The sequence below is a fragment of the Equus asinus genome, chromosome 3 (assembly GCF_041296235.1).
Source record: "Equus asinus isolate D_3611 breed Donkey chromosome 3, EquAss-T2T_v2, whole genome shotgun sequence".
In the NCBI taxonomy this organism is placed as follows: Eukaryota; Metazoa; Chordata; class Mammalia; order Perissodactyla; family Equidae; genus Equus; species Equus asinus.
In genome coordinates this window covers 11423266-11438268 of record NC_091792.1, presented here as the reverse complement: position 1 = coordinate 11438268, position 15003 = coordinate 11423266, and the positions used below count along the sequence as shown (strand labels likewise).

Below are 15003 nucleotides of genomic sequence, written 5' to 3'. Positions count from 1 at the left end.
TATGCGAAGTGTTAAGAGTTTGTACAGTGGAGTCGACATCTACTTTTCTGGTTCTTATTATATTCTCAAATATAAAATTCATAAATTGTTTTTACAAACATAGACAACATAAAACTTAGTTATTGCAATCATTTAAGGAAGCACATGAAGTAAAAACAAGCAATAATGTTATAACTCTGCAATTGACAAGTGTTTATTTTTGGTTTCAACACTAATTTTAATAGGACTTCCATGGCGAAAATATTGAATTTCATTTCTCTCCCTTAGATTTCACATCTTTCACATATCCTTTAAATGCAAAATAAAAATACAAATTCTCTGGATTTATGATGCTTGATTTCAGTTGGTTTAGTAGCTCTTTTGTTGGAAGAAACATAAAATGTACTTAACAGTATTTCAATGTTTTTGATACTTATGTGTTTATTATTTTATGTAACAGATATTATGGGATTCCTCTACAAGTTCAACTCTTTGACTGTGATTAAAAATAATTGTGAGAATTCAATGATTCAAATGCTGAGTTTCCCAATATAGTAGCCATGAGCCAAATTAATCAAAATGAAATAAAATTAAAAATTCAGTTCCTCAAACATAATAACCATATGTCAGGCACCAAATAGTCCCATAGGGCTAGTGACTAATGTATTGGACAGTGCAGATGCATTACATTTCCATCGTGGCCAAGGGTTCTATAGGACCTTGAACTTAATTAATCTATAACAATTGTGCATGACTTTGGTAAATATTATGTTAAATCTAAGTATTTGGTTTATGTAATTCCATATTTTAACAGCATATGTATATTCTGATTATTACAGTCCTTATCCTTACAATATGATCACTTTAGTAAGAAACCAAAAAGATTAGAGTATACCACAAATGTGTCTGTTTTGACCAGAGTAGTGTAGATTTGTTCATACTTTTCTATTAATCTAATTTAGAAAATAATCATTTTTTGAAAATTTCATTCTACCCAAATTAATAAAATTCAGGAAAGATTATCAAGCAATGAACATGTATTCGTGAGTATATGCTATGTGGAAAGTATGACATCCTATTAGCTGCAGTTGAAAGAATATATAACGCAGGACAGAACAAAGTCCTTAGCCTCAAACAGCATGTAATCTAATTATAGATATGATATATATACAAAAAGTTATAAGGCAATTATTAGATTGTAGGGCTTTTGACGAGAGAGATAACAGGGCTTGAAAATCAGGGGAAACTTTGTGGAAAAGGTGGGATTTTAAATAGGTCTTGATAATAGCAAGATGATAAAAACAATCTACAGCCAATTCATCAAAACAACATATTGACTATTCAATGTTTTGAGATATCTAATTTTTTAAAAAAGTGAAAGCAACATACAGAATTTATCCAGTTGAATCATTCTCAGTTCTATCAGACCTAATATCTATTTTTAAACAAATGATTTTTAATGTTCCCACACCAAGATGGCCTTTAATATTCCCCTGAGCTTGACTAAATTTTAGACAGGTTTCTTCTTGACTGTGGGCCCCTGACCTCCCTTTTCTTAGTGCACTTGCTTTAGAAAATTTGGAATTGCAAATTCTTTCTCTGAGCCTTTGAAATGCAGATAAATCTTCTCAGTTTTATCTGAAAAATGAAGCAGTTTTACAACTCAGGAATGTCTTTCCAAAGTATCTGGGAGCCATCCCTCTGAAGGGTCGTCATCAAGAAAGATAGCATCCCTCTCTCTCAGATTCTGTGGGAGGGGAGGAGCCTAACTCTGATAAACAATAACTAGCAAGCACAAGTGGCCTAATCACATTAATCAACCTTTCCCCTAATGTCCTCCAGTACATTTCCACTAGCTCACTAGTGCTTAAAACAGGCTGAATTTAACTCTCTCCCATATTGCAATAGTCTACCAATTTGCCAACAGTGTGATATGTGCCATCCACCTTGGAAGAAGATTGGGCAGTCCCAATTAATTCTTCAAAAGACTGCAGCCCAAGTGACAACCAAGTGCCAACTCATGAGAGACCTTGACTTAGAACATGTCAACTAAGCCAGTCCTAACTTTCTGACCCCCAGAAAGAGTGAGAGATAATAAATTGTACTGTTGTTTTAAGCTAAGTCATAGTATGAATTTATGCAGCAGTAGATAATATCCCACTAAAGCATACCTGATTCAAGTTCACACTTTTTCATCTCAGAAAGGAAAATACATTTGTTTATTATCATCTTCAGATATGAGAAAGACAAATTAGATATCAGACAACTCACAGAACAATTCCTAAAAAAATGTTCATGTGTCCTTTGGATAGGGAAAGTGAGAATTGTAAAGAGTAAATTTTGGTTAAAATAACTGGTGAGAGACAAAAATCAGTTTATATTCATCATACGATACGGCTAAAAAATCAGTTATAATTCCCAGTATTGGTTAAACTTTACGTCTCTAAGAAAAACGAAGCACTTGAGTTCAAAACTCAATTAGCTCTCTTGGTTATTAGACTATTGTAGAAGAAAGTGAGTCACTAGAAGAAAGCCGTGGCTTCTGATGAAATGACTAACCTTAGTGGAGAGTATCCAGTGTTCTGCTAAGGAACTGTTGCGCATGTGGGCGAAGGCTAGCATTAGAGGACTGAGTCCTAAGGTGGACCTGTTTGCATGAGCACATCCTGGTGGTCTGAACGGTGTCCTGAGATCTAGTCAACTTCATTATTCCTTCCCCAGAGAGGAGTTTCATGAAAATCATGGTGTTTGTCCTCATATAAATTTGTCTATAATTTTAAGGGGCACATATTTTCTCAGGATGATAAGAACATTTGACTCAATGTGTTTCATATCTAAAAATGTGTCAGGTTTCCTCATCTCTCCTTCTTAACTGTTTTACATACATTCTGTGACTACGCAGAGTTTATGTTAACAGGAATTAGAGAGACAATATTTAAGACACATGGAAAGTAGATTTATTAAAGATTGCTAGAGAGGACTTCAGCCTAACCGCTATCAATGAGGATATGATTTTAAAGATTTATATTAAGAGAAATTTGATCAATTTTACCCCTTTTCACCAAATTTTATTCATAATGCGTCTCCACTCAATGGATGATGTGGTAACTAATGATCATTTCGTCAGTCCATAAATGCTTGGTAGAGGAAGATTGGTCAAGTTTTATCTCTTTTTCTTTTTTGGACAGGTGATATTTACAGTTGTGTGTTTGTACAGTAAGAAGGGGAACTATTCAGCATCTTCTGTGCGGCGGGAGCTGCATTTATATTATTTCGTTCTTTATTTACAATAAACTGACAGAGTATGGGTCATTGTTTTCATTAGAAAAAATAAAGATATTGGTTTTCTTAAAGGACAAATGAGTTGCCATAAATCGCAAAATGTAAGTGTAGGGATTCTGACTCATCTCTGATTCCAGTAAGAGGCTGATTCCACTGCACCACCCCACCTCCAACTCACAGACTGATCCTTGCAGATATGTTCTTGAAAATACATCCCTGTTTTGCCTGATTATAGCACATGTGTCTTTGTTGATTTATGGCTCACTGAATTCTAGTTTTGTTTTTGCATGGCAAATTTCATTAAAGTTCTTTTTTATGTGTAATTTTCTCTGGTGTATCATTCATTATGCGTGCTCGAATTTTCGAAACCATAACTGTCTGCTATCATCACTGTAGAAGCCATTTTATGTTTTCTTTCTACTCATCCGAAATAAGAAAAACAGTGTACACAATTTTATAATGTGGTTCTATATTTTACAGATTCAAAGCTTGTGCTTATAACACTTATAACCTGCATATTCTACATTAAAATTGCATAGTGTCTTTATGATCTGTATTTAAGATTCTTTCAAGCAGCTTATAACTTTCAACTGTTTAGATTTTAAAATTAGAAAATTTGGAATCATAATGCAGTTTTTCAACTAGTCTAGGTGATAAGGAATAAACGAGATAGTTCTATAGAGCTAGCTCAGAGAGTACTAAATATTTAGCCCTATGTTAACGGTTACCTTAGAACCTGAAAGGGAATAATAGTATAAAGTGTATTTAAGTGTACTTTGGAAGTCTTTCTAAACCTAAATTTAATTTATTTATTAACATTTGTGTAGATAAGTGTCTATGTATAGAATTGACAGGAAGGACTGAAGAGAAGTCTGTCATTTTTAGGGACAGGATCCAGACACTGCATTTTAAAAAAACATCATGAAGTGATTGAAACAGAAAGATGAGCATTTCCACGTCACCTTTCATTCAATCACACTAACTTAGGAATGACTCTCTCGACAAGTCTTGACGTTAATTTCATCTTTGAACCCTGTCAAATTTCCACGTACTCCTTTAGTATAATCAAGATAGGAAAAAGAAAAGGAATCTTAGAAACATGATCAGAACTATATATTCACAGGCTCTTAGAAGTCACATTTTATTAATCCACCCCAAGTCGATGGTAACTATTGCTATCTCATTTTCGGCCTGTAGTTTATTTTCTTGATTACATTTGCAAATAACCCAATATTGCTCATTTCTTTCAATTGTAAGGTTAAATTTATTTTTGTCTGTTGCACACACAATACTACCTGTTCAAACTCCCCCTTTGCTGTGGTCATTAGGTTAAGCTAGGCCATTTCATTCTTCATGTGGTAGAACTTTACTTGTTTCAGTTATAATAATACCCAAAATATGGATGAGATAAATGGACTTAACTTTCTCCCATAGGTCCTCTATTCATGCCAGAAAATTTCATAATGTACATGGAAATGGCAGAGGTTAGATATTCTCCTTTCAGAAACTTGGATTATAATATCAGGAGTTTATTTGCTTGTGTTTATTAGTATATTTTAAGAGGTAACAGTCTCTAAAAGTCTTGTCATGTAAATATTTTTCTTTTGATATAATAACCAACATCTACCATAATGGATATGTATCTCTCATTTTATATTTTGTCTGTTTATCCTCTTTTCATTGTCAATTAGTTGTGCAAAATATCTGAATGGCCTACACTTAGTGACAAATACATATTGTCCATTGTACTCTCTGAATTAATGTCTATTAACAAATTTATAGTGGCAACCAAATGGGGACAGAGTGGCTCTTCCTGAAAGTGCTGCCCAGAGAATGGCCTCACTTTCAGCCAAATGTCTTCTAAAGTGCCATATTGATTTCCTTACAAGAAACATTTGATATTCTGAAAAGAAGTCAATAGGAGACCCAAATAATTTAGATGTTATCTCTCGGATCAATACTAATGTATATTGTTTTCCATTAACTATTTCATATGGCAGTTTGAAGTCTACTTTGTGATTTACATTATTATTCAGATAAGTTGGTTATAAACACTCAAAAGTAATCTTTTACATACATTTTTTAAGTATAATTACTTTAAAAATTGGCTCAGCTTCTGACTTTGTTAAATAATTAAAATAAGGATTTTTCTCTGCATTTTGTTTTATCTTTTAATAAATCTCTTTTAAAATAAAAGCAATATATCTATGAAATTTATAATTAAAAATTTTTCTTTTAGAAATTTAAAGAGAATTTTAGAGTTCAATAACATTTGAAAAGGAAAGGTAGGTTAAAAGAAAACCAATTTATGAAAATCATACCCAAGTCACTTTGAGATGACGAAAATGCATTTTATTAATGTTTATGTTAATATTTAGCACTTATGATCATTGACTGTGTTTACCAAATATTTGTCTCATTAAGCGAAACAGAATATAATTGAGCTAGTACATGAAATTACAAAGTCACTTTGCATTTGACTGGTTTAAATAGTCTTGGATAATTCGTTTATTCAATTAGGTTTCTAAGTCAATTCCTTTTAACTGATAAGCTATGTTAGCACATAAGCTTTTGAAAACGTACAAGTTTCTTAAACACATTTAATATGTTTAGATAAGTAGGGAGAATTCAATGTAATATTTCAAAATTCTAGGATGTCTGATTATACATTTTCAATATAAGCCCTGCCTGAGGGTTAGCTATTAGAAGAGATTAATAGTGTCAGTTTACATATGAATTAATAAAAATTGATAAAAATTAATATTGGTAAACCTACTTTTTAAAATATTCCCTCTAGTGATTAGTTAAGTAGCATGGAGTGGGGGCACTGGTGTCCCCCATAACTAAGTATGAATCACAACAGTGACTTTATGACCTTGGGTAGGCTCTTCAGTCTTAGAAAGCATCTATCTTATTCTCTAAGTGATAATCACATCGCTTTCCTCAGAGGGTTGTTGTGGGGATTTCGTTAAATAATGCAACAGTAAGATCTTAGAACACACCCTGGTAAATACTAAGTTTTTCTTTTTAATGCAGGTTAACTTTTACTTTAAATTAATTTCACTTTTGAAAGGAAAATCATTGTTTGCCATAATTTTAGAAGCAGTTGTTTCTATTATACTAATCTACTATATGGTTCTAATAGGTTATTAATTAACAGATGGTAAACTTTTTTCTCAGCAATGATTTTCCAACGGAGTGACAGAAATTTGAGTGTATATCCCTTATCTTAAGAGGATGATGGTATAGAAATCAAAATTGCCTATTTGCATGATTGTTTGTGCTATCTTCTTCTGTTGCCTCAGTGATGTGGTGTGGGCCTGGGGGACAGCTGGGCTGAAGGTAGAGTAGGACTCAGGGCAATTTCCCCCAGCCACTGTTACCCAGATTTCTGGGACAGACTGGTAACTCTGGACACAAGGACAGTTTGTATAAAGTAGCTGTTCTGGCTACTCCGGCACTCCATATTTACTGACCACTCCAGATACAGGAACCATATTGGGCACCCTAAATCTTTAAGATAAACTGTAAGGAAGGCACCTTCAACTTCCTGTAAGTCCCTACTTGACCTCAGGCAAAACATATCTGGATAATGTGTTAATGTGTGTGTGTGTGTGTATTTCCCTAGAGAAGGAGAACCAATAGGTTACAGAGAGAGAGAGAGGGAGACAGGGAGGTAGAGAGATTTATTACAAAGAATTGACTCATGATTAAGGAGGCTGAGAAGTCTAGACCCAGGAGAGCCTGAGAAGGCTAGATCTAGTACAGCTGATGGTATAGTTCCAAACTGTGTCTGAATCTGAAGGCAGGAGAAGACCAATGTCCCAGCCCAAAGAAAATAAGGCAGAGAGAAAGAATTCTTTCTTATTCAGCTTTTCTTTTGGTTGTTTTTTGAGGAAGATGGTCCCTGAGCTAACACCCATGCCAATCTTCCTCTACTTTGAATATGGGACACTACCACATCATGGCTTGATAAGTGGTGCGTAGGTCCACACCCGGGATCTGAACCCACAAAGCCTGGGCTGCTGAAGTGGAGTGTGCAAACTTAACCACTATGCCACTGGACTGGCCTTTGTATTCAGCCTTTTATTGTATTCAGATCTTCAGTGGATTGGATGTGGTCCACCCACATTGGAAAGGGCAATCTGCTTTACTCAATGTATGGATTCAAATTCATTTACATTTTTTAAAGATGGTATGTGATCAAAATCCAAAGTCAACTGATTGTAGGAGGCAGGCAGCGGCATAATGAGTGATGTGGACTTGACGTACACAAAAGAGAAGAGGCTATGATAAATTAGAGGGCACACTCTCTTTCTGGAGACACTCAAACTTAATTAAAATGAAATGACTCCAGGCTAGAAATGCCTTTAGGCATAATTTGTGACACTTGTCTAGATGCTGTTTGGAAAAAATATGGGGAAGGTGAGTGGGGATGCAATGGGTTTGCGTGGGAGGCTAATTCAATAATCAAGGCAAGACGATGCAATCTTGGAAGGTCGGTGGTAAAAGAAATAATAAGAAGTGGGCGTAGTTTAGATATATTTTAAAGTTGAAAACAATAAAACTTAGATTGGATATGGAGAGGGGAGAGAGGAAATGGAGTAAAGTGTAACTATTTGGCTTCTGGACTAAGCATCTGCTGTACTATGGCATTTTGTATGGAGAAGAAACAGACTTTGAAGATCATTTCATTTTGGATGTGCTACATTTGAGGTATCTGTCAACTTTCCAAGAGGAGATTTCAATCAGTTGGGTACATAGATAGAAAAGTCTAGAAATCAGAGAAGATTCTAGTATTAGAATATAATTTTTGGAGTCAGCAGAATGGAGATACTTCTTAAGCCATGGAACCAGATGAGTGAGATCTTTTGGAGAGATGTGTTGACATCAAGGACTGAAAACTCCAGCATTGAGAGAAAATGTGAAGGAAGTGTATTCAGCAAAGTAGACTAGTAAGGAATAAGCAAGGAGTAGGAACTAAACCGATAAAATGCAGAGTCAAGGAATCTGTGAGAAGAAAATATTTCAAGAAGGAGGGAGTGGTCAACCTCAATGAAAGCTTCCAACAAATCTATAATGACAACAAATAGGAACCAATGAATCTGGCAATATGGAGGTCTTCGAAAACCCTGGTAAAAGAACTTACAGTGAGTGCAGAGGACAGAAGTCAGAATGGTGCGGGTTGAAGAGTGAAAAGGAAATGAGGATATGGAGATGTACTTGCACCTTTTAAAGAAGTTTTTATCCTGAAGAGGAGTAGAGAAATGGGGAATATCTGGGAGGATATTCATGGTAAAAGAGAAGTTTTGGTTTGTCTTGTTTTTTGCAGAATAATACTAGAATTGTCTTTCGTTTTTTACAGAATAATATTAGACAATTAGGATATTGAACAGAAAAGCATCACATGGTAGACAAAGATTCACCTCCTTAAGCTGAGAGGGAATGAATAGAGAGTGCACAGGGAAGAGGTGATGTTGAGAACTGTGGGGATATTTCCACTCTGTAAATGGAAGAAAGACACCGAACGTGTGGACAGGGTTAGTCATATTTGCAGATTTGGTAGTGGAAGATGAGGGAGTCTGTTTAAACTGCTTCCATTTTTTCTGGGAGGTATAAAGACAAGCTCATCAGATGAGAAAGGGAGGAGGATGTTGGGGAGTTTAGAAGACCAGATTCTGAAATCACCCTTCCAGTGTGTGCGGAGGTGTACTCACTTGGGAAGTGTAATAGGATTGTTACAGAGAGCTCTTTGAGCTTTGTGGACATGAGTTAAAACAGGACAAGTCCACACAGTTGTGTGATTTTTCTTCACCAGTTTAGGTGGTCCTATACCCAACAAGAAAAGGCAGATATGCGGGTTGACCTCGTATATTAGTATCCTAGGGCTGCTGTAACAAAGTACCACAAACTTGGTGGTTTAAAACAACAGAAATTTATTATCACATCTCAGTTCTGGAGGCTAGAAGCAAGAAATCAAGGTGTCAGCAGGGCCATGCTCCCTCTGAAATATCTAGGGGAACCCTTCTTGCCTCTTCCTAGCTTCTAGAGGTTTACTGACAATCTTTGGCCTTCCTTGGCTTACAACCATACCTCCAATCTCTGCCTCTGTAGTCAGATGACATTTCCTCTGCCTGTCTCCATCTTTGTGTGGCTATCTTCTTGTAAAAGCACCACTTATGTTGGAATAGGGGCTTACCTTATTCCAGTATGACCTCTAACTTAACTAATTACATCTGCAATCAACCTTTTTCCCAATTAGGTCATATTCTGAGGTCCTGGGGTTTAGGACTTCAACATGTTTTTTGGTAGGGGAGCACAATTCCATCTGTAACATCTGGGTTGATGACTGAGGGAGAGGCAAGAAGTTAACTCTTTTCTTATAACTCCAGGAAAGTCAGGGATGTTTATAGAACTTATTTTCCTCACTTATAAAATGAAAGAGTTGGTCTTAATGATCTTTTGTGTACCTTCGACCTTAACATTATATGTTCTATCTATCTGTATTCTTAATTCAAACTTCATTTTAGTCTAAGGGTGGTACACCTTTCCTATCATTTTAGATAAGATGAGTGCTTTTACATTTTTTCTTGATCTATTTCTGCAGCACAAAATGGCTATTTTAAGGGGATCTCAAAGAAAAAGTTCAACAGAGGGATCACAGGACTCTCAAATATTTAGTCTGCTTATCTATATTCAATGTCATTCATCAGAAAATTATGCCACATTGAGTAAAGGAAATCTAAGTAGAAATAAAACTAATGGCTGAATTTGAGTCTGCATGCTAACTGCAGCCCTGAAACTCACCATAGGTTTGAGATTTTTAAACTTATCTTTATATGCGGTAAATAATACCTTGTAGTTCATTGATAGATGGAAATTGTGGTTTATTAGGAAAGTTACGTAAGTATTATGTACAACAAAAAAGAAGTTTTTGTTGTAATTTTCATGATTTCAATATCAATAGAAAAAAGGAAAAAAATATTGCAGCTCAAAAAGCGCATCAGCTACTGAAGTGACACTTATTTTTCAAAGACTGAACGCTGTGTCTGGTTCTGCTTTTAATTTTAAATTATCTAGTTTGCTGAATATCTTCATTCTTCAGGTTTTTAAAACAGCTTTTTGAATTAACATATTGCCTTTCATCTCAGGAAAAAAATGCATATATCCTTTTTGATGGATCTATTATTCAAATGACAGTGATGCTATCTGGTTGGCTATGTTGTGTATAACTTATGCTTCAAATTATTATGGAAATAATTTTATTGAAAGGGAGCAGAAAATTAAAAATGCAGAGGTGAATGCCTTCTCTGTCCGCACAATCAAGTGAAATCGGCATTTTCTGCAGTCCAGGAGAGATTCATTTTCTTCCTCAGGCCCTGTGGTATATTTTTTTTTTTTTTCAGGAATGAACAAAATTTAATGTGTTTTCTTGTCTTAGATAATACTTAAGAAAGCTAAACTTTAAATATGTTGACTAGGTTTTTCTATACATTATATTTACATAATGATTCTGATTTTACCTTTCCCTGAGCAGTTGCCCAGGAGGAAGGAAAGGCAACGTAACAGTCTCTGAGGCTTGCACTGTCTTCTCCGGCCGGGTGTCCCTTAGCAGAGCAAAGAATTGAAGTGAAAAAGCAAGCATCCCCTCCCCACCCCTCTGCCCTGCTCCCTTTTATTTGAAGCATTTCTGAATAACAAATGCAACATTAGATTTAGATATAAAAAGCTACATGACCGTCCCAATTCAGGACTGTGGTTCATTAGAGGAGACCTGGCACAGAAATCACGTGAATTACCCCTCATCTACAGGGATACTGTGAGGGAAGTCAAAAATCACCCCTAAAAGTCATTTGCCATCTCTGAGCAAAGGCATGGCTAGTATAAACCCATCTGTAAAACGAGTGCATTTGCCCAGGTGTCTCTCATATCCCATACAGCCAGGAACTCAGATCTTCCATGCTGGGAAGACTTGCTTTCTTGGATCCACCTTAGCGGAGAAGGCATGTCTATCATATTGCAGCACCAACCTTCTGATACAAAAAATAACTATGTTGGGATTACAGTAGATCAATAAAGAGCAAATTTTTACCATACTTGTGGGGTAAATTACTATTCAATGGTTTGAAATCTATGTATGCTATAAACCTGTGGTAGATTACAGCCTTTAAGAAATAAGTGAGGCTTTACCGTGGGGACATAAAATTTGAGTCAGCCCAGTGAATTACTTTCCAGTCCTGGGAGCCCATAATCTGCATCCATAATGCCTCTCCATTACACAGTTTCTTTCAGGTCCCCTGGACAAGGGCGTTTCTTGTCTCATGGAGTCTTTTTTTTCTTTTAAGAAAAAAAAGCATCAAGAAATTATGATTCAAGCATCTGAAACCCTAATGTTACAGGCAAAGCCTCATTTTTACGGAATATAAAACACTCTGTTTCTTCCACTTCTAACAGCTCATTAAGAGAAGCCACTACTAAATCGTGCTCCTGCAGCATTTCTGGATAGTGGGACACGGGTCGCTCTATCCTCGCTGAACGCCGAACAGGAGTGATCAGCTTCATGTCTTGTACTTCTGGCATTCCATATATTCTAGGAATTGAGGCGATCTGTAATTTGACACCAGGATGATGATTCTGTTCTGTCTTGGTTATTTGAGGTGTTGCTATAACCTGTTCTCTCTCTTTTGGAGAAAGACAAGAGTTTCCAGATTCCACCTTCTCAGTCAGCTCATCTATTGATGTTATATTAGTTTTATCAACTAAAGTGTCAGAGGTAACTCCTTCTGTGATTCTGTTTGGGTCTTGCAATATGTTAAGAACAACTTCTCGCAACTCTTGTATTGGTGTTGCCCCCTTTCTTATGGCCTCTTCGTACAGCCCGATAACATCAAAGGTGCCTTTACTTGCCAACAACTTTGCTTTGCAGATCCAGAATTTAGCAAATTTTTCAGCCTCAGGAATACTGGACAGTATGGTAAATATTTCATTAGAAAGTACACCCCTTTCAATGAGCTGCAGACATTCTGTCAGAGTGTTGTTAATTTTATTGGACAGTTCAAGCTGTGCTTTCTTTTCTTCCTCTTCTTTTTCCATACTCTTCCAGAATGAAACATTCATTTCCTCTATTATTTTTCTTTTTGTTTTAAGTTCCATAGGAGGCTGTTTATAGATTTTCCCCTTAGATTCTGCCATTCTTCCAGTTGTTTCCTTCGATCCTCTGCTGTGGTCTTCTTCTTAATATTTGGATTAGTTTGAGTCCCATTTGGGAATCTTCTTCCACTTATGGTTGTGTCACTAGCTTGAGTTTTGGGAGCTGTCTGGTTTAGAAAATCCCTGTGGTATTTTTAAAGACAAAATTCATTAACAGATGGAATTAAAATACCTAAACATTGTTAGCCCTTTCAAAAGGAGAATTATCCCTTTGTTTTCTTAATTTCCAAAATAATATTATTGTGAAAATACATACACATAGGAAAAAGTGCAGGGTGTCAAATGGTTCCCAGGTGTCCTGTGATTGTTATCTCCTGGGTCAACCGCTGTTCCTCTCTTCTCCAAGTGTCTAAAGAAAGCTTCAGATACGCATTCCTACACTAGGTAGACACTTTAGCATCGGATTCTTGCATTTCTCTGTGTCCTTCACTTCTCTATAAACCAACCCGCATGAAACTCCAGTCTTATTTGACTTTTTATTGACAGAAAAACTTGTGAAGTATAGGTTTCTACCCCTGCTTATTAGTTAGTTCACACATAATTATTGTCAATCCATAATAATATAACTAAAAGCACACAGGTATGATAAGGTATCAAGTAATTAATTAGTATTCTTGTAAGCATTTTTATTTCATGAGCACAATAAATTATTATTAAAATAGTGACACTTTGATAATATAGTTGTATATAAGGACATTCAATTCAGGGTTCTTATTAAGAATTTACACGTTTTAAGAATTAACATTCTATGCGGGGAGAGAAAGCAAGAAATTCTTATAAAAACATGAACTTTGGACTCAGGCAGAGCTGAGTTCAGATGCTGATTGATCATCTGCTCTCAGTGAGACACTCAGCTTTGCATTTTCCAGAATCCAAGGTGGATTAGCTCAAGCACAAAGGGAATTATTAACTCATATATCGGTCAGGAGTAAGATTCATCTCAGCAACTGCTTAATCCAGGAGCTCAAACCTGTTAGGCAAGCTTCTGTTTCTTCCTATATGTCTTGGTTCTGATATTCTCAATGTATTGATTTTAATCTGTGTGCAGTTTCTTCCTTAATGCCCAGAAAAATGGCTGCTAGCAGTTCCACACACACCCTGTGTGTGTATGCAAGGTAAAGAATGGTGCACTGTCTCTTGTTATCCTCATTTCAAATCTGAAGGAATAGTCTAGTTAATCTGAGGGAAGAGCCTGGTTGGCCTGGCTTGGGACTCAAGACTTCCCAAAATGGCAGGAGAGAACTGGTGTTCATGGCAGATTGCCTTGCCTTGCCTTTGTGAAATGAGGGGAGTTCACCAAAGGAAACGTGGTTAAAAAAGGGAAGGCTATAAAAAGATGGTGAGAGTCTAAAAATAGCACAAGTCCAGCTACACATTTTAAGTTCCAGCTTTTTCAACTTTAAAATGTGGGTAATTACACTTACCTCATGAGGGTTAATGTAAATATATATAAAGTGTTTTAGCACAGTGCCCGAGACATAGTGTTTATTAGTGACAGAATTATTGTTATAATTATTATTAGATGATAATAGTTATTATTATTACATGAAAAAAGTGACCGTAATATTCGTTTAATGCACATAAGCATGTACCAAGATCTTATGCTTGGTAGCGGAGAAACAGAAATGACTCAAAGACTTGTTCTTTTACAGTATTAGACTATGATTTGTGTATATTTCTTTGCATGTGTACACCTAGATACATGCATGAACGTGGGGGGAAGAGAGGTAAAGAAACAGGCACTTAACAAGAATACATTATACAAGATACTGTATTTGACCCATGATAGTTGTATGAGAGTCTAGAAAAAAAGCGTTTGATTCCAAAATTTTAGACCAGTGACAGCTTCAAAGAGCAGGAGATGAAGTAGAATTTCAACCACGCACAGGAGTTTTTTCGTCAGAGGTAGTGACAAGGACATAACAGCATGAGCAAGGGCTAGAGGTATGAACAAGTGTATGTTCAAGGGACTAAAGGTGTGTATTAGTCTTCTGTTGCTGCATAAAGAAATTACCGCAAACTTAGCAGCCTGACACAACACATTTTTTATCTCACAGTTTCTGTGAGTAAGGAGTCTGGGCATAGTTTAGCTGGATCCTTAGCTCGTGATCCCACGAGGCTGAAATTAAGGCTTCAGGCATAATGCATTCTCATCCAGAGCCTGGAATGGGGAGGAATCCATTTCTGTGCTTACTCAGGTTGTGGGCATAATTCCTCTTCTGTAGTTGTTTGACTGAGGTCCTCATTTTCTTGCTGGTTGATGGCCATGGACCACAATCAGCTCCTCCATGCCGCCCACAGTTCCTTGCCATGAAGTCCTCTTCATAGGCTCTCTCACAACATGGCAGCTTCTTTCTTTAGAGCCAGGAAGGGAAAGTCTCTCTCTTTCTCTAGTTTGCTAAGATGGGGTGTGGATCACTGGGGATCTTCGTAGGTTACTATGATATGGTTACTACGATATGGTTACTACAGGGCAATTCAATAAAGCTTGGGATAAGAATCAGTCATGTGAGTAGAAAAAAGTAAACAGAA

The 15003-nt window shown here is 36.2% G+C and overlaps 1 protein-coding gene across 1 annotated transcript; it reads right to left on the bottom strand.

Annotated features, from left to right (window-relative positions):
* Positions 1–11523: 11523 nt before the first annotated feature.
* Positions 11524–14739, bottom strand: LOC106840127 (cytoskeleton-associated protein 2-like). The gene is given in 3 exon segments (XM_014855342.3): positions 11524–12446; positions 12449–12594; positions 14666–14739. Coding segments are annotated over 3 exon segments (1041 nt in total). The 3' UTR covers positions 11524–11625.
* Positions 14740–15003: the final 264 nt, after the last annotated feature.